Source organism: Mytilus edulis, chromosome 13, assembly GCF_963676685.1.
Source record: "Mytilus edulis chromosome 13, xbMytEdul2.2, whole genome shotgun sequence".
Lineage (NCBI taxonomy): Eukaryota > Metazoa > Mollusca > Bivalvia > Mytilida > Mytilidae > Mytilus > Mytilus edulis.
In genome coordinates, this window is record NC_092356.1 from 18,016,165 (window position 1) to 18,039,645 (window position 23,481).

Genomic DNA, 23,481 nt, shown 5'->3' on the forward strand with positions numbered 1-23,481 from the left:
AAAATGACACAGAAAATAACAACTATAGGTCACCATATGGCCTTCAACAATGAGCAGTCCATACTGAATAGTCGGCTATTAAAGGCCCAAAATAACAATGTAAAACAAATCAAACGAGAAAACTAACGGCCTTATTTATGTACACAAAAAAACCCACAGAAAAACAAATATGATACACAGTAACAAACGACAATAACTAATTACAGGCTCCTGACTTTGGGACAGGCACATACATACATTGTTTTGTTTCATTTTGACCATTTAATTTCTCTGCTGCCATGATTTTTTTTTCTAAATTTGTTTCAGTATATCTAGTGAGGTCATTGTCACACATGTACTGGTTTGACCACTGAATCCTCTCTTCAACGACGGAACTTCTTGGGACTGACTGCTGAGTTCATACCACTATAAATCTTGTGATCATTGTCACCTGCAACTCAGATAGTTGCGATAATCTAAATTTAAAATTTTCCATATGAATTATACAGGATTTTCTCAATATTAAAATCACTAAATCACAATAATAAATGCACGCAGTAATTTCTGAATTTACAGTTCTTTCATTTTAATCGTGAATTTTCTTTTCAGCGACTTTCCTTTTTTGCAACTACAGAACTACAGAACTGGAGTAATAAAATGCTTCGCTGAGTGCAGCCTGATACCACCGCAGAGGTTGAATCCTGAACAATTGGGGCAAATTAGACGCAATATTCAAGATTGATACTACCGTATTTAAATTTGGATTGTGATCAAATTTTTGACATAATATAGGTTTCTGACACAATACTATTAATGTCAAGATCTTGCAAATCTATTGTGCAATTACAAAAAAAAAAATTTAAAATTTAAAAATTTGAAATTTGGAAGAAAAAAAATTTCTTGGCCCATAATTCCTGCATTAATAGGGCAATAACCCCCAACTCAATCCCAGCCTTCCTTTTGTGATATGGAACTTTGTGGAACAATGTCAGAGAGATCCATATACTTACACACAAGTTATTGTCAATAAACTATAAAAATGCTTGTTTTTTTGCCCTTAATTCCTAAACTGTTGGCACCATAAACCCCAAAATGTCTCTAAACCTTCTACTTGTGGTATTAAACATTGTGGTACAATTTCAGAGCAATTGAAATACTTTTACACAAGTTATTATCCTGAAAGTAGAAAAATGCTAGTTTTGGGCCCTTTTTGGGCCTCTAATTCCTAAACAGTTGTGACCATTATCCCCCAAATTAATCCCAACCTTCCTTTAGTGGTACTGAACCTTCTGGTAAAAATCTATAGAGATCGATTTGCTTAAATTAAAGTTATTGTCCGGAAACTAAATGTGTCTTCAGTCGACGACGACCATATGATAGCATTATACAACAGATTTTTTTGACGGTTGTATAAGAAGGAACAAATAACAATTTTTAGGTATTTCTTTTATTTATTTTCAACAATTTTCAGCTTTATCAATACAGACAAGTCTTTTGTGTACACAAAAGCCTGCATATTTATATCACAATTTAACATAGTTTATACTTTAAAGAAACGTCCTGTACTCATTAACAATATGAGAAATATATCTCATTTTCAATTTTCCTTTCAAAACCTGATAACAGTGCCATACAAGTTCTTAAAATTTCATATTCAAATCAGAATAAAATAAGACGGAGTAACAATATTCATTTGAATTCATAAAAATAATTTCTTGTCATGATAAAAATTATCCAAGCACATCTGATCCAAATATACAAGGTTAAATTGCAATTACTAATAATCATGCTTCAAATATTAAGAATTTTAGACTTTTTTGTGAAACATCCAATTTAAAAGTATAGTAACACGTTAATAGTTTTTAAAATGTATTCAGTTTAATGTCGGTTAAAAGCTCATTAGAGCTTATGTTTGTCTATGTTTTATATACCATGCCGACTCTAAATAAAGCTTATTTATTATTATACTTCTTTTGAAAGATCAATTCTGTTCAATTCAACAGTGATTTGTCATGCATTGCTAATTTATATTGTAAAACTAACATTGGCAACAAATTAAACAAGGCCATAAGTTGAAAATTTAGCAGCAGAAGGAAGGATTTAACATGATTTTCCCTGATCAATTTATAAGAGATTAACTTTAGAAAGAATAATTACTTTGTTGACCTTAACTTCCACTTCAAACAGCACATACATGCGACAATTCATGTTACCCACATATTCATTTTACTTCACACATATAGACTATATTCCAAATACCAGTCACATACTCGCGTTTACTTACAACAAGCATTTCACATACACAGTTCACACTGCATTCTCACACATTATACACAAAACACACACAAAAAGTAAATTTTAAATCACACTTGCACCCTTTCAAAACTTTTCAATGCCTTACATTCAAGTACACATACACATAAATTTGTAATGCTGAAAATAGAAATATTCTTTAATACTATTAATTTTTAGGGAATTTTGTGATATGGAAATTTAACTCAGTTTGAAATCTTTCAATGATTATAAATGTAAAATCATTTGACTCCAAAATGAGACAGACTATGTCATGTATGTTAGGGCTATTCACTTAAAACAAATTTTGGAAGGTAGGTAGGTATTTTTAAACTTGGGTGTTGGTCAGTTATAGTTGTATGTCAAAATGATGTATGCCAAATTGTTCAACTTATTGGTTTTCGGTAATGTTGGAAGTTCTTTCCCACCTTACAATATCCATTTTAATGCAATAACCCTGGGTTAAAATCCAGTAAAAGTTGTAACTTGATAAAATAGTAAGAGAAGTGATATTCATATATTTATCAACAAACATACACAAACACACACACAAGGCCAATCAGGGAATAAGGACCATTTAGTCTGGCACATTTCTCTATCTACATACTCATACACATAAGGTCAATAAGTACATGTTGCCTTTATTTCATAGAATGTGTCTAAGGGAGTTAATGACTTGAATATTAAAAAAAATCCATTTTGAAAAGCAGTACAAAATTTTCTTCTTTCAATATATAAAATATCAGCTGGTTCACCGTTTAAATTTACAAGTTTTATTGACAAAAAAATCAGTACAAAATTTTCTTCTTTCAATATGTAAAATATCAGCTGGTTCACCGTTCAAATTTACAAGTTTTATTGACAAAAAAAATCAGTACTAGATATCTTGTGCAAATACTTGGTAAGAATGTTAATTGATTGATTATTAGTTTCTAAATGTTCAGTGGAAAATATTTCATGCATATTCAGGACCAGTAAGAAAACTATAATTTGATGGAAGAAAGTTGGAGAGGAAGCTTAGCATAAGCTGATAAAAACCCAATAGTTGCACAAAACTTAACTTATTTGGTATATACTGGCACAAAATTCTACCCTCCCCCTAATGAAAGAAAAAAAAAATGTTTGCAGAAGTATACTACAAAATATCTAAATATCAGCAAAATACATCTAAAAATGCCCTTTCAGAAGTGTCATTTCAATCAATTCGTGCCAATTCCAACAGTTTTAAATTGCAGCCCAATAGATATCTTATATCAATTTAATAGCATCCCCCCCAAAAATCCCTTATATGAGTATGACAAATGGGCATACAATAATTACAATCTTTAATAAGGCAAACAATGCTGTCAAAAAATGATTAATCTTTAAAACAATATCCTAAATTTACCTTTTTAAGATAAGTCAACTCAGAAATTAAAATGACTGTTCTAAACTAGAAAGATTGTAAAACAAAACGTAAAGATTCCTGATGGATACTAAAAAAGTTTTTTTCATGTCTTTTTTCTCTTTTACATTGACTAAATTAAGTAAAGTTTTAAAATTTAGGTTAGTCTTCTTAAAAAATTCATTCTTTCTAATAAAATGTTACCTGAAAGTTTAAAAAAAAAAAAAAAAAATTAAGCAAAAATTTTGATTTTGACAATTTAATTTTGTATTCCTTTGGTAAAAATTGATAAAATTTTGATTTTCAAAGTTTAATGAAAATAACAGTTAAACAGTCCTTTCATCAAGACTAGCCCTTTTTGTCAATAAAATATAATAAGTTTCATAAAAAAAATAGTATGATATAAAATTAACTTTTGACACAGAGATATGTGTTGCAGGTGTGCAATTTTGATAGTATAATGTAAATGTTGAAATCTAAACAGGAATCACGTTGTTTTGTCATGTATTTGTGTTTTCAATGATTCATAAGTTTGCATAAAATTCTACTATGAAAAATTCACATAAATTACTATTTTGTAGCATGTTCATTTAAAAATTAGTAGAATCAAACAATATGGAAATATCTATTAGAATAAAAAAATATTTTTGATTTCTTAAAAAAAAATATTTGTTTTACTGAGACCACATTTTGCATAAAGAATTTGTTTAGAATCCTTTGAATTCTTTCGCTTGATTGTTTTTTTGGTTATAAAAATGCATTCATTTTAAAATTATAAGTTTTATTGATTTTCTTTCTTATTAACAGTAAAACATGTTTGAATAAAAAAAAGGTTGAAATTCTTAGTTTCATTCCATGAAGTTCTTCTTCTTTTTATATTGTAAAACATGTTTGAATAAAAAAATAATTTGTAATGCGATCAAATGAAAAACTTCTTTCATTAAATTGTAAAACAGATTTCAATAATAAAAAAAAAAGCTGAAATCAGTTGACATGATTTAAAAACATCACTGTGCTGTTAAAATATTCAATTTGGTTTGTCATGTAATACTGCATTCGATATTCAGGTGGTTGATCTAAGTTAAGGGCAATAACTTTTTAAAAATCAATGTTACACTTGTGTCAATCATTTTCATAAATACATTTTAAGCTTCCAAATCAAATAGATCATTTTTATTTTGTATCAAATGAATGCTTAAAAAGCATTGATAAAACTGCCTTCCACAAAATTTTATAATTTAATGAATTACTTCCCTTAACCCAGAGCTGCCACCAAAAAAAGCATTGTTTATTTAGCACTATGATTAAGTTTTTCTTCATTCTTTTTCAAAAACTTTATAATTAGAGATTTGATTTTCTTAAAATCTTTTCCTTCACTTTTTCATCATCTTCTTTAAAAATATACTCTAACATAGGCCAAATGGGCCGGCACGCCTCACATCTACAGGAGGGGCTTGAGACAAAGCCACGCCCACACTGCTGTGTTGAAGCTATTGGAAACTGTGTAATGCGACCAAAACCCAACAATTAAGACCAACCATAACAAAATATCAACAATTACAAAAAACATTGTCTTAAGTTGATAAAATAACACTGCTGACATTAAAATCTTGACTCTCATTTGCCGTCGTCCTCCATTTCTCCAACGTTCTTACGTTCAGGATCAGCACTCACAGTGAATCCCAAAATACTACTGTCCAATTTCATCATTTTCTTCTTTTTCTTTCCTCCTTTATTCTTCTGAGAGTCAGCATCTGAAGTTTGGTTGGTTTGTTGTCGATAATCGCGGGCTGGTGCAGGTCCCCATATGCTCTCCTACAAATGTTAAAAAATTATTAATATCACTGAGTTCTTGTTTATTAATATTTTCTTCAACATGTACAAATACCTAGGCATGAGATAAAGACTTTAAAACATTTAATTTTCTACGTTAGAAAGACAATGAAATAAGACAAATAGATTTGGTTGTATAAATATGTCCTATAACGAAATCAATGGAAATCAAAAGGACACTCCATAAACTGTTACCAGTACTGCATTAGCTATTATAACATAATAACAATGATCAAAATCTGTAGTACACAATGGCAAAATCTTTGCATTGCAGTTGGGAGCTTTAAACAAAACCTGCTGTGCTCGATAAAAAACCCAATTATAATCAGGAAACCCTTACCTCAACAACTGGTGGTTTTGCCTTATTACGAGTTTGGCTTCTCTTCTCCAGGAACTGTTTGGCAAAGTCCTTAGAAGATTTACTTTCACCGAGATATGATCGTACATAGTCATGAACCTGAAATTACAAACGTTTTTCTTATAACAAAAGATCTATTCAGAAATTCACCTTCTGGTGAAAGTGGTGCGAACTAACTCTCTGTTTACTGGTTACAAGTCTTAAAAGTTTCAAAACATTTGGTAGAGGCAAACAAAAGTTAAATAACAGATTTCACATACCCAGACACCCCAATGCCCCTTAGGCACAAGATAAAAGCAAAGTTAAATGCTGATACAGATTTTTAGATATTTTCCCACTAAAACTACATACTGAAAATTCTTTTATCTATACTTTAAAATACAATTCTTAAAACTTTAGAAACTTTATATAGTTATTAACCTTTAGAAAATATATTTATATGGTACCAAACACCTTGACTAAAATTTATTTGGCCTGTTTACTTTTCATAAAATTTTAAAAAAAATGTCTACTTTTAACCCTTTGACAAAAATATAAAAACTTCAAAAACTAGAACCACAAACTTTATCAGAAAATCATCATTCAACGTCAAACACTCATTTTGATCATTGAGAAGCCCAATATTTCCTAAATAATAGAACATGATTAAATGGTCAGCTGTTTTTTACAGAAATTTCCTCCTGTAGTGTTATGAACCACCATAAATAATTTTACAGCCGATTTCACTGAGTGACTGTGTGTAGCCAAAGGCAATATCTTTAGTTAGCTTACTTGTTAGCTGAACCGTGGAGTCATTATTAGGTTAGGTATACTACCCTCCTTTGGAAGTAACATAGTCCAACAGAAAGATAGATTGAATATCTGTCAGACTAGTCTTCTCTTAGAGGAGGGTTGTTTACCTATCCCAACAATGACTTCACGGTTCAGCTAACAAACAAACTAACCAAAGATATTACCTTTGGCTACACACCCAATGAAATCGGCTGTAACCTAAGTATAATTCCATACTTACCTCATAAGGAGATTCAACCTCTGACAAAAAGGCTACAAAAGTTGGAACTGGAAAACAAATAGCAAATATTATCATAAAATTAATACTAAATATTTTTTTCTAGACAGAATTTGCTATATGAAAATAATCTATTTGAAATTGATGTCATTATTTTAAATTACTTTCCAAATGTCCCAGTTCCTGCAAGTGTGTATATTCCTATGATAACTGTCTTCCTTTTAAATAAAGTACAGTTTTTTTTCAAGTTCTAAAGCTTTATTTGGCCTTCGACATGAGCATATTAATTGTTGTTAAAGTTTCATTAACCTTTAAATGTTTGATTTCCAGACTGAGATATAAATCTGTAATTCTAATGCATTGTCTGTAATGTTCATTTTGATATGATAATGTCAAAAATGCTCATGGCATCAATTCACAATTAATGCTATGAAAATGTACGTGCAAACGCAGACGAAATATAACAAATTTAAATGTATGTTTTAACAGTCTCCTGTCAGTTTCATTAGAATGAAAATAACAATCTTGTACTAATGCGTCGTCACCAGTAAACTTAATTTGCAACCATCCAATCACCAATTTATGCAGTCAGAGCTAAAAATACAATTTAGTTATCTCCTAATTTTGCCTATCCTACTGTTTATAAAATATAAAAATTGTGTTATTTCTGATCATTAAAGCCATTAAAGCGACTGTCATACAAGTGAGAGGTTTAGCTAGCTATAAAACCAGGTTCAATCCACCATTTTCTACATTAGAAAATGCCTGTACCAAGTCAGGAATATGACAGTTGTTATCCATTCTTTTGATGTGTTTGGACTTATGATTTTGGACTTTCCCTTTTGAATTTTCCTCGGAGTTCAGTATTTTTTGTGTTTCTACTTGTTACATAACAATAGCAGTAATATTAAAATAGAAAGATTACTATATGGCTAATGTTTCTCTCAAACTTCTCTTTTTTAGTTTGAAATTTATCAGTTCTCCGATTAAGATTATTTCTTACTTGAACATTTTACATTGGCAATTGCATCAACTTTGTATAACTTACTATCTACTGACGTATCCAATCTTTTGAGAGCTATCTCACACCAATTGGAGAATCCATCTTCCTGAGGTTTTGGTTGTTTAAACAACCTTTGTACAGCCTCCTACAACACAAATATGTGTTATGAATAGTCTTTTCTCTAGTTCATGTGTTATTTTTACATTTCTGAGCGGTGTGAAAACACTATTCTCAGCAAATGATTAATCAAAATTTAATTATGAAGTTAGATTTTCTTGATTTTTTCTGAATTTCGTATTCTGACATCCTTAACCCTTTCCTCCTCTGAATTTCTTTTTTTTGCATACTTGATTCGCATAGGATTTTTCAATAAAATCCTGAAAATATGTTTTAAAATATTTTAAAATGCATTGCGAAGAACAAATATTTCATCAAATAAATTTAAGTCAGATATTCCTATGATATTCCTTTTCATACTGGATACAAATTTTATTAAGTCTACTGCAGACACTTTGTAGTCAAAGCATTTCAACAGAGGTACTACACAGGGGTCAAAAGGCGTCACTATGGAGGAAAGGGTTAAAAAATAAGTCAAATAAAAAAAACACAACTTTCTGCAACTGATTGAAAAGGAAGGGACAGATTCCACAACTATAACTCATGTATTACGATATTCCTCCACTTCTTTAAAAAGTTCAGCAAGGAGAAAGAGCATCCAAAGAACAACCGACCTTTATTTTTTTGGAACAGTCCTAAATATAACCATTATTTTATCATAAATATTACCTCCTCTTTTTTCATCTTTGATTGTTTTTGTGGCTTGGCTACAGGCACTGAAGGTGTGTTTACTGGCTTACCTCCCTTTAATGCTGGAAATTCTGTAGGATTACCTTGAACACTGAAACAAAAAAGGAATAGAAATAAGAACTTTCAAAGAAAAAGAATACATGCTGCCATTTCAATGATCTGATGTCTGAAACATACATGTGTATCCAGCTTTTCATAAAATCAAAATAATCAATCTTAAGGTGGTACCCAACACTTTCACTAAAATTAATCTGGCTCTTTAAATTTTCATAAAATTTTGTCAAAGTATTTACTTTGACCGTTTAACAAAAATATAAAAATTTCAAAAATTTTGAACCAACCGTTTTGTCAGAAAAATTACACTGGTTATATAGCAGTTTGACAAACACCAATTTTGATCATTGAGAAGCTTAATATTCCCTTTACAACACAACGTAATTAAAACGTTAAGCTGACTTCACAGAGTTATCTCCCTGTAGTGTTAGGTACCACCTTAAAATTGAGAAAGGAAATGGGGAATATGTCAAAGCGACAACAACCTGACCATAGAGCAGACAACAGCCGAAGGCCACTAATGGGTCTTCAATGTAGCGAGAAACTCCTGCACTCTCTTGCATTTTTGTACATTCTTCAAATATAACAATTAATATAAATGAAAACAAAAATTTCTGAATTTACCATAATTAGACCACCTTTTGCTTCATTTCTTAATTTTTGATCACAAAAGACTGATGTATGGCAAAAGCCGTTCAACATTTTGATACCAGAGAGCATACTATAAATTACTTTTTATTAGATGATGCAGGTGCTCTTTTAGAAGATATAATAGCATCATCCCAGAAGCCCAGAGATCCTGATCCATTCTGACTTCTGGCTTGGTTACCCCACGCTCCTTCACTGGCCCAATGTGATGACTGTGCACTGGCATTCCATGCACTAGCTGCTGATATTGATAGATTCTGTAAACCGAAAAGAAATAAAAAAGACATATTAGTATATTTTAAAGTTATAAAAAATTGCAAATATTACCATAGCAAGCATCCTAATTTAAATAATTATTTTTTGGCTCAATTCACAGACACTTTACCTCCCAAATGTATAAGAAATCCAAGAACATGTATAATATATGTTTCGGACAATATGAGTATTTGGACCATATCCGTATACCGTCTGACCATATGAGTATATACTTGTTTGGTTATTTACAGGTTGACAATATGAGTATTTGGACCATTTTTTTTTTTTTCAAATATGCATTAGAACCGTTTCAATAATACAATAAACTCTATACTTCAAAGGCTACATAAACATTCAATATTTATGCCATAGTTAGTGTTCATTGCAAATTGTATTCTTGTATTTCTGCGTAGAGTTAAATTTATTTCCACACAGTATCACCATAGTTTTTCTGCATCTGCATGATCCTTCACAGTTACGCTTTTCAGTTTCGAGTGAAAAGTTAACTCTCTTAGCTGCTTCGTGCAGTGATACCAAGGTCTTGGGAATTTCATAACAGTTAGATTTTTTAAAGAAATTTTGGAAAATATCTTCCCAAGTCGACATGTTGCCATTCTAGGGTAATAGTTACAAACCAGATAATGACTATGGATATAAAATGTGTTTAAACTGCTTTTTTTTATTTAATAATGTTTTTTTTTTAATCATTATAATAGGATAAAATGACCTTTTATATCGTCTATTTAATGACGTGACAACTAGAAGGGTCATACCTTGTGAAGAGTTATGTATTAACTATTAACTTATTAATTACCCCAACCATATGCGTACGGTGGGACCATACATGTACGGTGGGACCATACATGTACGGTCGGACCATATGAGTATATACCCATACGGTCATGACAATAGGTGTATGGTCCAAATACTCATATGGTTCAGAACATATATATATATATTAACCTTGGCTTGGGTCTGTTGTTGTTGTTGTTTTCGTTGTCTTTCTTTATCTAGCTGCCTAGCTTGCTCCTCTTGTATTTCTATTAATGATTTGGAACTTTGTTGTGTTGGAAATCTGGAGTAAAAAATAATGCGCTTGTTAAGGTTGTTTTTTCCAGTAATTCTTCTTTAATATTTTGTTATATAATGGCTTTTTCGTAGCAATACTGTAAGCCAACTAATTTTAGTGACTTTCCCCCAGGAGAAAAACAACGTGAATTTAAAATGTTGCTAATCATTCTCTCGTTTGAAAATATCAAGTAATGAAAATCTTGAAAATTCATCACCGAAAAGTGGCCTAGTAAGAACTTAACCCTTATTTCTCAACAATTAAGAGAGTTCGCTTCTCAGTTTCAAAATAATTAACTTTTCAAAACACTGGTTTATACAGATAGGGGATTAATGAAGGAATCCAAATAGCAAAAAATATATATAGGTCACCGTGCTTGTTTTCGAGATATATGCCATTGAAATTTTGGCGGGAAAATCTTCTCTCTTGACTTTTCATAGCTTTATCATTGACAAGATTAAAATCTCAATAAAAAACCAGGTGCTCCTCAGGGCGCAGCTTTATACGACCGCAGAGGTCGAACCCTGAACAGTTGGGGCAGGTATGGACAAAACATTCAAGCGTGATACAGCTCTGAATTTGGATTGTGATCAAATTTTTGACATTACATGTTTTTTTTTCACACAAAACAAATGTCAAGATTTTACAAATCAATTAAAGATTTCTTCTTCAAACTTTTTAAATCTAAAATTAAATAGTTGACACAGCATAGGTTTCTGACACAGAATGAATGTGGTCTAATGAACTTAAAAGTTTTTTTTTGCCTTTGAGCAATTCACTATGCTGTTGAATATTAATCCTCTCAAAAAAATGTTTGAAGAAATTTTCTTTTTTATTTATGAAATTTCAAATGAGAAAAATTGAACCCAATTTTTTTAATCACATCCCCCTTTCCCTTATTCCAAAACTAATCTCAATTAAAATTTCTAATGGAGTTTGCAACAATAACTACTCATTTAAATACATCATAAAATATTAAGATGTAAAAAAACTGCTTGTTATCACTGAATGGTAAAGATTATTTTAATTTATCAGTTGGTAGTAAAAAGTGAATATACATTGTATATTGTATATAACAAAGATTTAAGTTGATTCTGGACAAAGAAAGATAACTCCAATTAAAAAAAAATCTTGCTATTGCACAATATTTTGCAATTAGATATTTCTTGCTTACTATTCTGGACAAAGAAAGATAACTCTAATTAAAAAAAAAATTGCTATTTCACAATATTGTGCAATTTGATATTTCTTGCCATTGCGCAATACTGTGCAATTGAAAAGACTTGCTATTGCACAATACTTAATATAATAATTTTAGATCCTGATTTGGACCAACTTGAAAACTGGGCCCATAAAAAAAATCTAAGTACATTTTTGGATTCAGTATATCAAAGAACCCCAAGATTTCAATTTTTGTTAAAATCAGACTAAGTTTAATTTTGGACCCTTTGGACTTTAGTGTAGACCAATTTGAAAACAGGACCAAAAATGAAGAATCTACATACACAGTTAGATTTGGTATATCAAAGAACCCCATTTATTCAATTTTTGATGAAATCAAACAAAGTTTAATTTTGGACCCCGATTTGGACCAACTTGAAAACTGGGCCAATAATCAAGAATCTAAGTACATTTTTAGATTCAGCATATCAAAGAACCTAACTGATTCATTTTTTGTCAAAATCAAACTAAGTTTAATTTTGGACCCTTTGGACCTTAATGTAGACCAATTTGAAAACGGGACCAAAAGTTAAGAATATACATACACAGTCATGACAGTTAGATTCGGCATATCAAAGAACCCCAATTATTCAATTTTGATGAAATCAAACAAAGTTTAATTTTGGACCCTTTGGGCCCCTTATTCTGTTGGGACCAAAACTCCCAAAATCAATACCAACCTTCCTTTTATGGTCATAAACCTTGTGTTTAAATTTCATAGATTTCTATTTACTTATACTAATGTTATGGTGCGAAAACCAAGAAAAATGCTTATTTGGGTCCCTTTTTGGCCCCTAATTCCTAAACTGTTGGGACCTAAACTCCCAAAATCAATACCAACCTTCCTTTTGTAGTCATTAACATTGTGTTTAAATTTCATTGATTTCTATTAACTTAAACTAAAGTTATTGTGCGAAAACCAAGAATAATGCTTATTTGGGCCCTTTTTTGGCCCCTAATTCCTAAACTATTGAAACCAAAACTCCCAAAATCAATCCCAACCGTTCTTTTGTGGTCATAAACCTTGTGTCAAAATTTCATAGATTTCTATTAACTTAAACTAAAGTTATAGTGCGAAAACCAAGAAAATGCTTATTTGGGCCCTTTTTGGCCCCTAATTCCTAAAATGTTGGGACCAAAACTCCCAAAATCAATACCAACCTTTCTTTTGTGGTCATAAACCTTGTGTTAAAATTTCATAGATTTCCATTAACTTTTACTAAAGTTAGAGTGCGAAAACTAAAAGTATTCGGACGACGACGACGACGCCGACGACGACGACGCCGATGACGCCAACGTGATAGCAATATACGACGAAAATTTTTCAAATTTTGCGGTCGTATAAAAACTGATAAAAAGTAATTAAAATTTTATAAGACTTTTAGAGATGGCTTATCATTATACATGTAAAAGATGAACAAAAAACAAAAATGGGGGTCACAGGTCAATTTTTTTTCGATGCATTCAAATAAATAAAACCAGAGAATTCCAAAAATCTGACAAAAAATATAAAACATGACAAGCCAGCTTCCTTAAACCAGCCAAGTATTGCAATTCTTATATTTAATACATAAATAAGGCTGTTAGTTTTCTCATTTGATTTACAAGTGTCAATTTGACTCCTTTTATAGCTTAGGGACGACATCAAAAGATCGATGTAGGATAAAAAACTTAAATCAAATAGTTTGGGGGTGGGGGGTGGGGGTCAACATTGCTGCAATTTTTGTTAATCTAAAATCGATTTTACATATATCCCTATTGGTCAATCAATTTTTCCCAAATTAAGTTAAGAGGGGGGGGGGGGGGTGTGGGGGTCAGTGAAAAAACTATGTGAATTAAGTTTTTTATCCTTCATTGAACTTTTGATGTCGTCCCTTACAATGCAGTATGAGTTTTTCTTATTGTTGAAAGCTGTTAAATTGTATGTAATTTGGTCTCTAATGTAATTAGTCTCATTTGCAATCATACCATATCATCTGACTTAATATATAAAACTATAAAAGACCCAAAACCCATATCCAAAATTTATGATGTGATGCAATGTTTTGCTATATACATACATTTGTCCTGACCATGACTTCTGTTGTTGCTGCTGTTGGAGTATGGCCTGTTGTTGTTGTCTCTGTGCCTCTACCTGTCTCTGTATCTACAAAATTACACTTAAAATTAGAAAGATCTTAAAAACAATCATTTAGGGAATTCCTTTCATAACTAGCTTCATAGTGATCTTTTTGTTTCTGGTGATAAAGTGTCACATCTTTATTTTTATATTTTGAGTGTCCAAGAAAAGATTAGACATTAATATATTTCATCAGAAAATGATTTTATTTTTGAGAAGACTAAACAAACAGATTTTGACAAGTGACAGCTGATCCCCTCTCCATTTATTTCCAATAAATTTAACAAGAACAGAAACAGATATATTACTTTAAATTCAGAAACTTCTGAGTACTTTTTTTATATATCAAATCTCCTGAAGACTGAAGCTTGTATGCAGATTTTGGCAAAACCACAAAATCAAATATCCATCAGAATACAATTTTTCTATTAATTCACAAAAATTAACATCAGTGAAAAATAATTAAATCTACAGAAAAAAGAAACTATTACCTCCTCTTGTCTCTGTCGTTCTATTTCTTCTTGTTCCTGTATTTCTAGCAGCGATTTAGCTCTCTGTTGTTCTAAACTCTGTTGCTGCTGCTGACTGGCCCATTGTGCATGTTGTGGTAACTGAAAGTATGAAGTATGTTAGTCTATAGGAATTTAAGGTCAAACATAATATAACTTAAATAACGGTTAATTACCACATAAACATAGAACAAATTAACAAGAATTCATGAGATGTCAGGCTAAAAATTCACAACTCATTAAGCAAAAGTTTTAGAAATAAAAAAGTAGTGTTCACATATGATTTAACAAGAATGTGTCCAAAGTACACGGATGCCCCACTCGCATTATCATTTTAAGTGCTAATTAAATAAAATAAACAAATATGTTTAATGATCAAATAAATAACAAGAATGTGTCCTCAGTACACAAATGCCCCACTCGCACTATAATTTTCTATGTTCAGTGGACCGTGAAATTGGGGTAAACCCTCTAATTTGGCATTAAAATTTAAAAGATCATATCATAGGTAACATGAATACTAAGTTTGAAGTCGATTGGACTTCAACTTCATCAAAAACTACCTTGACCAAAAACTTTAACCTGAAGCGGGACAGACGGACGAACGGACGAACGAACGAACGAACAGACGGACGGACGCACAGACCAGAAAACATAATGCCCCTCTACTATCGTAGGTGGGGCATAAAAACATAATTTTTCTACTTTTATTTGATTTAACTAAATAATTTCATAAAGTAAATTGATCAACCAAAAGGGAACATGTGTACTAAGTTTCAAGTTGATTGAACTTTAACTTCATTGAAAACTACCTTGACCAAAAACTTTAACCTGAAACTCACACTTTTAATTTCTATGTTCAGTGGACCATGAAAATGGGGTCAAAAGATTAATTTTGTTTTAAAATAAGAAAGATCATATCATAAGGAACATGTGTACTAAGTTTCAAGTTGATTTGACTTTAGCTTCTTCAAAAACTACCTTGACCAAAAACTTTAACCTGAAATGGGACGGACAGACGAACAGACGGACGGACAGACGGAAGGACCCACAGACGGAAGGACACACAGACCAGAAAACATAATGCCCCTCTACTATCGTAGGTGGGGCATAAAAATAGAGTTGCTCGTAAAATTGTTAAAATATCATTAGTTTTTCATTCAACTTTCATGAAATTCTTAACAATTCAAATTGAAAATTTAAACATGTATAGCCAGTTAGATTTTATGATTGTTACAGTGTTAGCAGTGATATTTTTCCACTTGAGGCTACTACTTTGTTTTCCTGAACGTTATATAAATACATCTTGTATTTACCAAATCCTGAAATTCATACTAATAAATTTGGTATTTGACAAATCCTGAAATTCATACTAATAAATTTGATACCTAATCCTGAACTGCATACCTTGTATGTACATGTCTATCCTTGCAGTGCCACAAAATTAAACATTTATCATCCATTTAATGAAATGACATTTTCTAGTGAGGCTCCACAGTAAATACAGGTAACTATACCTGTATATTTGCCATCTGTTCTTGTTGTAACCTCTTGAGAGCCTCTTGTTGTTGTTTCTGTCTATGTAATTCCTGTTGTTGTCTAGCCTCCTCCTGCAAAATATTTCATAGTTAAAATTGTCATTTATTTTCTCATCGTCAAGATTCCAATATCTATAATAATCCTTGATACAAAACTCAGTAGAACTCTAATAGCTAGTTTCATATGCATTTCTCAAATCATGGACCTGGTAATTGGCTTTCCTTTATAGTTACAATGTATATCATAATACTCTTTAAAATATTTGGCAGTCTTGTTTTTGTATGTGTTAAATATATTCTCAACTTGACTAGACTTCTGATGATATGGTTATTTCCCTATTGTTGCAATCCTACTTGTCTATTTCTGGTTTTATCATGTATACCAATCAGTTTCCTCTTTTGCACCCATCACTTTTTACTCATCTCCAACTCGACATCTCTTTTTTTCATCTTTGACCCCTCCTTATTTCGTATTCATCTTTCAAACATCAAATTTTATTAGCCTTAACATCACAACTGTTTTTTTCATCTTTGACACCACCTTTTTCTTTATGCATCTTTCAAACATTTTTTTTTCATCTTTGAAACCACCACCAACCTGTCGTCTCTGCATCTCCTGTTGTTGTTTTTGTTGTTCCTCCATCTCCCTCTGTTTATGTTGTTGTTCCATCATCTGTCTCTGTTGTTGTCTCATCTCCTCTTCCCTCCTGCAGATAAATAAAAATAATAATTTAATGCATGCAAAACATCTTAAATAACTTGAAAATGTAGCTATATTCACGTAAAATGTATGTGAGAGATAATTATGATAACTTTATTTAAATATCTGGGTTTTTTTTTATTTGACCTACTTTTTTTATGCTTTTTTTACCCTTTATTCTACACTTTTTGGCCTACTTTTCTCTATTCTTGATTTTTTTCCCCTTCTTATTCTGAACCCCTTGCCTTTTCTCTCTACTATGTGTACCCATCCATACCCTCATGATTGAAGAGAAAATCTCTTTCATATAGTCATATACTGTAAACACAGAAATTCTTGTGACTTTTTCATTTTAGCAAAAATTGCCACAGGGGAGGTTTGCAAAAATAAAAACTTGCATTTAAGTTTTGATATCTTTTTTGTTTGCAGGATTTCTGATATTGTAGTCATTAATCTTTGCAAGTTTGTCCATTGTCCAACAATAATAATAAATGGACACAAACATCTCTAAAGTGCATTATTTTCAAATTGAAGTCATGAGAAACAATTTTCCAACAAACCTCATATCTTCCTCCCTTTTCCTTCTCACTGCTTCTTCCTGTTTTTGTCTCATTTGTTCCTCTTTTCTCATTTGGTCTTCTTTCCTTCTTCTTTCTTCCTCCTCAACTTCCCTCCTTTTTCTTTCCTCTTCTTCCTGATTTTGCCTTCTCACTTCTTCAAATCTCTGAGATAAACAATAAACTTATATTTAACAACAGGAGAAATAAGTGGAAGCCAATAGTTATTGCAATATTGTCATAGAGTAGATTTTTATATTGCAAGAGCTTGAAAGTGCAAAATAATTTCTAGGAGGGATAATATTTATCAATTATCATGCCATAACCCTTAAAATAAAGTAACACTTGAAAAACTGCCTATAAATGTATTTTTAGCCTTTGACAATTCTACTTTGGTTTATTAGCACAATTGTAATATGACATATAGTCGCTGGGCTTCTAAAATGTTGTAAATTACAAATTTTTCAAGAAAAAAATATCTCACAAACAGGCTTTGAAAATTTTGGCAAAATGCATGCTTCCAAAATGTTGTAAAATAGTAAAAGCAGTGAAATAAAAACTTTGACAATTTGATTATCCAAGAACTTAAATTATTTTCACAGAAATAAAGAAATGTACAATTATATTTTTCCCAAAGCCATTCTACAACAATTTTCATGTTTCCATACAACATTTTGGAAGCAAACTTTACAAACAACTGACATTGGGAATTTTGTAATATGTCTTATTTCACACATTTTGATAGGTCTAACTTATGCTATTTTTTTAATACCAAAGATTTCCTCCCGCCCAGACCATTGGTCATTATTGGTGTCAAAAAGCATTTTTAGCCAAAAAAGTCATCTACGATATTTTAGAAGCCCAGAGACGATATAATTATGTTACGACATACTCAGAATCATTTTTCATTGGATTCCCATTTTCATGAATTTCTTGGATACAGAGTAACCACAAATTCAAATGTTCAACAAATTTGAAATTTTCTATACAAGTATATGAAGACTTTGGCAAAAACATAAAATCCTATGTCCATTAAAATGTATTTTTTTCTAAATCCAAGGAAAGAAATGAATCCACAGAATTTTTCATTCTTATTCTTAAAAATTGAAAACAAGTATGTTGGACTCTTTTACAGCAGATTCCATTGAGTGTGTAGCGAAAGGTACATGTAATATCTTTGGTTAGCTTGCTTGTTAGCTGAACCGTGAAGTCATTATTATGTCAGGTATACTACCCTCCTTTCCAAGTAGCATATTCAATCAGACAGATCGATTGGTTGTCTGTCAGACAAATCTATTCTTAAAGTAGGGTAGTTTACCTCACCGAAGAATGACTTCACGGTTCAGCTAACAAGCAAGCTAACCAAAGATGTTACCTTTGGCTTCACACTCAATGGAATCTGATGTAAAAGTGTCCAACATACTTGTTTTCAATTTTTAAGAATACGAATGATAAATTCTGTGGCTTCATTTATTTCCTTGGATTTAGGAAAACAAATATGCTCTTTTATTAAGTATGCACCCACCTGTAATTCTAGCTGCCTTTGTTTTTCTATTTCTATTTTTTGTCGCTCCACATCTTCTTTTTGTCTGCGTAGCTCTTCCTGTTGTTTTATTATTTCTTCTTGATGTCTTTTTAATTCTTCTTGAATTCTTCGCTCTTCTTCATCTTTTTCTTGTCTTATTCTGTCTAATTCTTCTTTTTCCTGGAATTAAATATGAACATTTTTACTTCCAAAGTCATGCCTTGTAATCCACATTAAATGTTCTGTGAAATAAATGATGCCTGCATCTATTGATTTTCAAGCAATTTTCTATTATACATTCAATGTTTGCCCGTAAGTTAAACTGTACTTTATTTCAAGACAGATATATACATTGTACCTAGCATACAAATTTAATATACTGGTGCCTCACAAATAACAAATAAAGAATTGTATCCCATTTCTGACTTTCAAAAACCTGATTACTATTACTGGAATTAACTCCAAACTGATAATAACAATTTAACTACTGTAAATTCAGAAATTATTGCAAGGGGTTATTATTGCGAAAAATGTGACAGAGTTGTTAACCCGATAATTTAAACTCACAATTTGAAATATTTTATGTGAATTAAACAGGATTTTTCCCAAAAACATAAAAATTAAAATCACATTTAAGTCTAAAATGACAAAATCGTAATAATAAATGCACACAATAATGCCTAAATTTACAGTATTAACAAAAAAAAATATGTTTTGCCTTTTTTCATGTGTATTTCACTTGATCTAATGAATCTCCAAAGAAATGTAAAACTAACATGACTAAGGCATACAAATCAGAAGGACTAATTTTGAACTGAAATACAATGCTATAGAATTTTTTTTTTTTTTTTTTATGGCTTTGACATTTTAACCCTTCCTATTTCATGGTTTGAAATTAGAACCACACATTTTTTAACAATCTTGAATCTTTATCTCAAAAATTTAAATCGTTAATGTTTCTAATAAAACTCACTTTTCTAGCTTTTTCTATCTGCATCTCTAAGTCTGTATTTGTCATAGCTGCTTTAGAATCTAAATCCCATACACTTGTTGGCTGTGACCATTGTCCTTAAAAAAATATAAATATAAATATCTAATGGAAATCTCTTTTGTTATAAGATCCTATAAATAGCTCATGGAAACCCCTAATGTTCTCAGATTTATTAATTACTAACAACTTGGTCCAGAAAACTTGCAACCAGGTTTTAAGCAATAGGCCATTATAGGGACAGACATAAAATAATCTATAGCCACATTTGTCTCGCTTCTTGTAATTTTATACCATAATTGAAATGTTGAAATAAGAATGGCAATATTCAACCACAATTTCTATGCAAACCTACCCATATTTTGTTTGGTAGTTGTGTCCCATATTGATTCTTCTGATGCTGTGTTTGGTTGAGAGGCAGATCGATGAAATGCTGGATGACTAGGATTGGATGGTGAGACTGATTCTGTTGGCGGAGATCTACTGAAATATATTCAAAATGAAAGAGAAAATTAAACAGAAATATTTGAATAAAAAAAAACATTAAATAGTTTTATAAATTATATAACTTCATGGATTTTTCTAACCTATAAAACCAATTTTCAAATTGAGCCAGAACATCATAACAAACAAGTCAGTCTTTCTATTTTTAAATAATGACTATAATGGAAGTCCCCTTATCAGGTTCTGTCTATCAAACTTACCTGGGTGATAAATTCTGCATCTGTGTCTGTGGGGGTATGATGGGGACTGGTGATTGTTTTAACATGAGTTGTAGAGTACCTTACCTGGGTGACAAATTCTGCATCTGTGTCTGTGGGGGTATGATGGGGACTGGTGATTGTTTTAACATGAGTTGCATTGCCAGCTGTTGCTGCTGTAATGGCGGCAGGTTTTTAAACTGATCATTTTCCTGTAATTGCTGCATCACTTGTTGAATTTGTTGCATCTGTAATTGTCTGAAAAATAAACAATTTTCATTTAAGTTCGATATCCAGGTTACGTAAAAATCTACCTGTATGAGTATACAAAAGTACAACAGATTTGCCTACAATTTTTTGTTTATTTTGCCATGCGCATATACTGTGGATTAGTTATAATTCATGGGATATCAATATTTGTGGATTTTATCGTTAGAGAGAAACCAGGAATTCCAATGTTCTAAGATTACTATAGGTTTGTATGCAGATTTTGGCCAAACAAAGTAATCAAATATCCATGAAAGTACATTTTTCCACAATCCAAGAAAATTGGTATACACAAAATTAAATGAATCCACAGAAGTTGAAACATCTTTCTCTGGCATGCTGATATTACAAATTTCATAGGCGATTTCACAGGCTTTATAAAGCTTAATTTTAGGATCTAAATACATTAGTATCTTCTGACCACAGTTCTTTCAAAAAAATTTTAAAAGGACACAATAAACAATATGACCATTTCCTCAACTTGTTACAACTACAGAGAACTGTCATTAATACTTTTCGAGTATACATATTAATTGAACCATGAAAATGGAGTTTGAAATGTTTCATCCCTGTAAATTCAAAAATCTGGCATTAGTGAAAAATAAATTATAAATCATCAACAGTATATATTTTCAGAGACCTATATCAAGCATAAATCTAGTATGCAGAGACCCCTTACCTCATTAAAAACTGTTGCTGCATCATTTGTTGTTGGACAAGCATCTGTTGTAAGGCCTTCATCTGTTCTTGTTGGTCTGCCGTAGCTTGACTTGTTGGGGTATTCTGAAATAAACAATTGAAAATTACACATTTAAATATAAGAGTAGAATGTGTCTTAGGACAGGAATGACCCAAATATAACGCTTATGTGGAAACAAAAAAAAAAGCAATTTTCGAAGTTATAAAGGTATAATTCTAGTGACTCACTGCTCTTTGCAGAAAGAAACTGCAGTGAGAATGCGGAAACAAAAATGGGAAAGACATAAGGACTGAAAAACAGATGGGTCAAAGGTAATACTTAGTTTAAACAATATTTATTCAGATAAATCAACATTAAACATATTATACAATTAAATAATATTAGGGATTCAGAAACAAGCAATTTGCTTTTACAAATCTGTCTCCCTTTACAGACATAATACACTTATTGAACAATACATAAATATAAATACTGGCATGCTCTGTAATAAATATATGAATATGAAAAAGGTGAAAAAGAAAGAAAAAAAAAAAAAAATCATGAGAAAAATAAAATAAAAATAATAATAAATAAACGTGAATAATTGTAATTTATACAGTGTGAAATGCTTGGGTTCCTATTGAGCGATGAGGCATTAACATCAAGGGTTAAAACGTTTACTTTTAATAATATATTTTTGCACCAAACTGAATAAAATACTATTTTGCTCATCTGAGAGTACCGTTGTTCCAAAAAGCAAAGTTTTTGTGTTTACTTGGACAGGAAGAACTGAAATAGAATCTAATAGTTCATGTCTTAAATTAATGTATATAGGACAAGATAACAGAAAGTGAGTATTTGTTTCTACATTACCACAACGACAATTTGGAGAGTCTACAAAATTACGAACGAAAAGGTGAGAATTCAAAGAACTTGAATCCATTCTTAAGCGAGCATGAAGAATTTGACCAAAACGATGTCCTATATAATAATACGTTGGGACCTTACTATTTTGGGTACTTATTTGTTTTTTGAATAATGATAGAGATTCACATTTTCTTATGTTTAAGTTAAGAGTGTTCCATAGTTTTGTTGTTGCAGGGATGAAATATTCAGAATATAAACCGTGTGTTGACTTGGGTAATATTATTTCTTTGTCTTGTATTATGACCATGCCTACTTCCCATACCTGTCAACCTGTGACGATGAAAATGCAGGTCATGACCTGCATTGAAGAATAAAATCTCAGGTCATAACGCGTACGAACTTTTTCGAGCTGAATTTCGGTATTTATGGGACATTTTCTTATAATGTATATCAAAGATACCAAAACATCAATGCATGTTCACTTAATTTGTTAAGTCATTTTGAATCTTATTAAAAATTATTTCATTGTACTTTTAAAGATTTTTATAAATTTGTGTAACTCAGTCTTATGTGCTTTACTTTTTGAGAGAAAATACTACAATATAAGGTAATTCTTCAGTGTTTAAGACTATTGACTATGAAGCCTTTAACCATACTACCTGTTTTTTCACTTATCAAGGAAATGAGACTATGATAAATATAGTAATACAATATAAGGAATAATTTTGAATGGTGACAAATAAGGGGATGTAACTCTAGTTCAGTTTGTAGTAAACGACCTAAAGTAATTGGTGTTAATTAACAGCGTGTTTGACACCAAAGCTGTCAAGTGAAGCCATGCACTTAATGGGTCACTTAATTTGACAGTTTACATAGCTAGATGAACTTCCTGTTCATGGAAGAATTACGAATTTGCCGGTATTTCAAAGGAATATTACTTATGAAATCAATCTCAAGGCTAAGAAATACGGGTGAAATCGGGTCATTTTCGGAATTCCCGGGTTATTTCAATGACCCGGCGGATGTTCCGGGTGATCCCTCAGAATTGTGAAAATCTCGGGTCACACCCGCAGAATACGGGTCAGTTGACAGGTATGACTTCCTACTGAATCAGGTAAT

General features: G+C 31.2%; 1 protein-coding gene across 4 annotated transcripts in view; it reads right to left on the bottom strand.

Moving 5' to 3' along the window:
* Positions 1 to 5,032: 5,032 nt before the first annotated feature.
* LOC139499969 (GRB10-interacting GYF protein 2-like) overlaps positions 5,033 to 23,481 on the bottom strand; it is a 31,210-nt gene continuing 12,761 nt past the window's right edge. For 2 of the 4 annotated variants that reach the window (XM_071288640.1, XM_071288637.1), the window contains exons 13-29: positions 21,496 to 21,599; positions 20,637 to 20,807; positions 20,204 to 20,328; positions 19,834 to 19,928; positions 18,861 to 19,040; positions 17,339 to 17,502; positions 16,677 to 16,785; positions 16,058 to 16,150; positions 14,523 to 14,642; positions 13,973 to 14,058; positions 10,586 to 10,697; positions 9,452 to 9,624; positions 8,645 to 8,756; positions 7,904 to 8,003; positions 6,859 to 6,905; positions 5,829 to 5,945; positions 5,033 to 5,470 (exon numbers count right to left, since the gene is read on the bottom strand). In XM_071288640.1, coding sequence (XP_071144741.1) covers positions 5,273 to 5,470; positions 5,829 to 5,945; positions 6,859 to 6,905; positions 7,904 to 8,003; positions 8,645 to 8,756; positions 9,452 to 9,624; positions 10,586 to 10,697; positions 13,973 to 14,058; positions 14,523 to 14,642; positions 16,058 to 16,150; positions 16,677 to 16,785; positions 17,339 to 17,502; positions 18,861 to 19,040; positions 19,834 to 19,928; positions 20,204 to 20,328; positions 20,637 to 20,807; positions 21,496 to 21,599 — 2,106 coding nt within the window. In that variant the 3' untranslated portion in view covers positions 5,033 to 5,272. Of the gene's footprint in view, positions 5,471 to 5,828; positions 5,946 to 6,858; positions 6,906 to 7,903; positions 8,004 to 8,644; positions 8,757 to 9,451; positions 9,625 to 10,585; positions 10,698 to 13,972; positions 14,059 to 14,522; positions 14,643 to 16,057; positions 16,151 to 16,676; positions 16,786 to 17,338; positions 17,503 to 18,860; positions 19,041 to 19,833; positions 19,929 to 20,203; positions 20,332 to 20,636; positions 20,808 to 21,495; positions 21,600 to 23,481 lie in introns of all 4 variants that reach the window. The other 2 variants (XM_071288638.1, XM_071288636.1) reach the window with 1 other exon arrangement.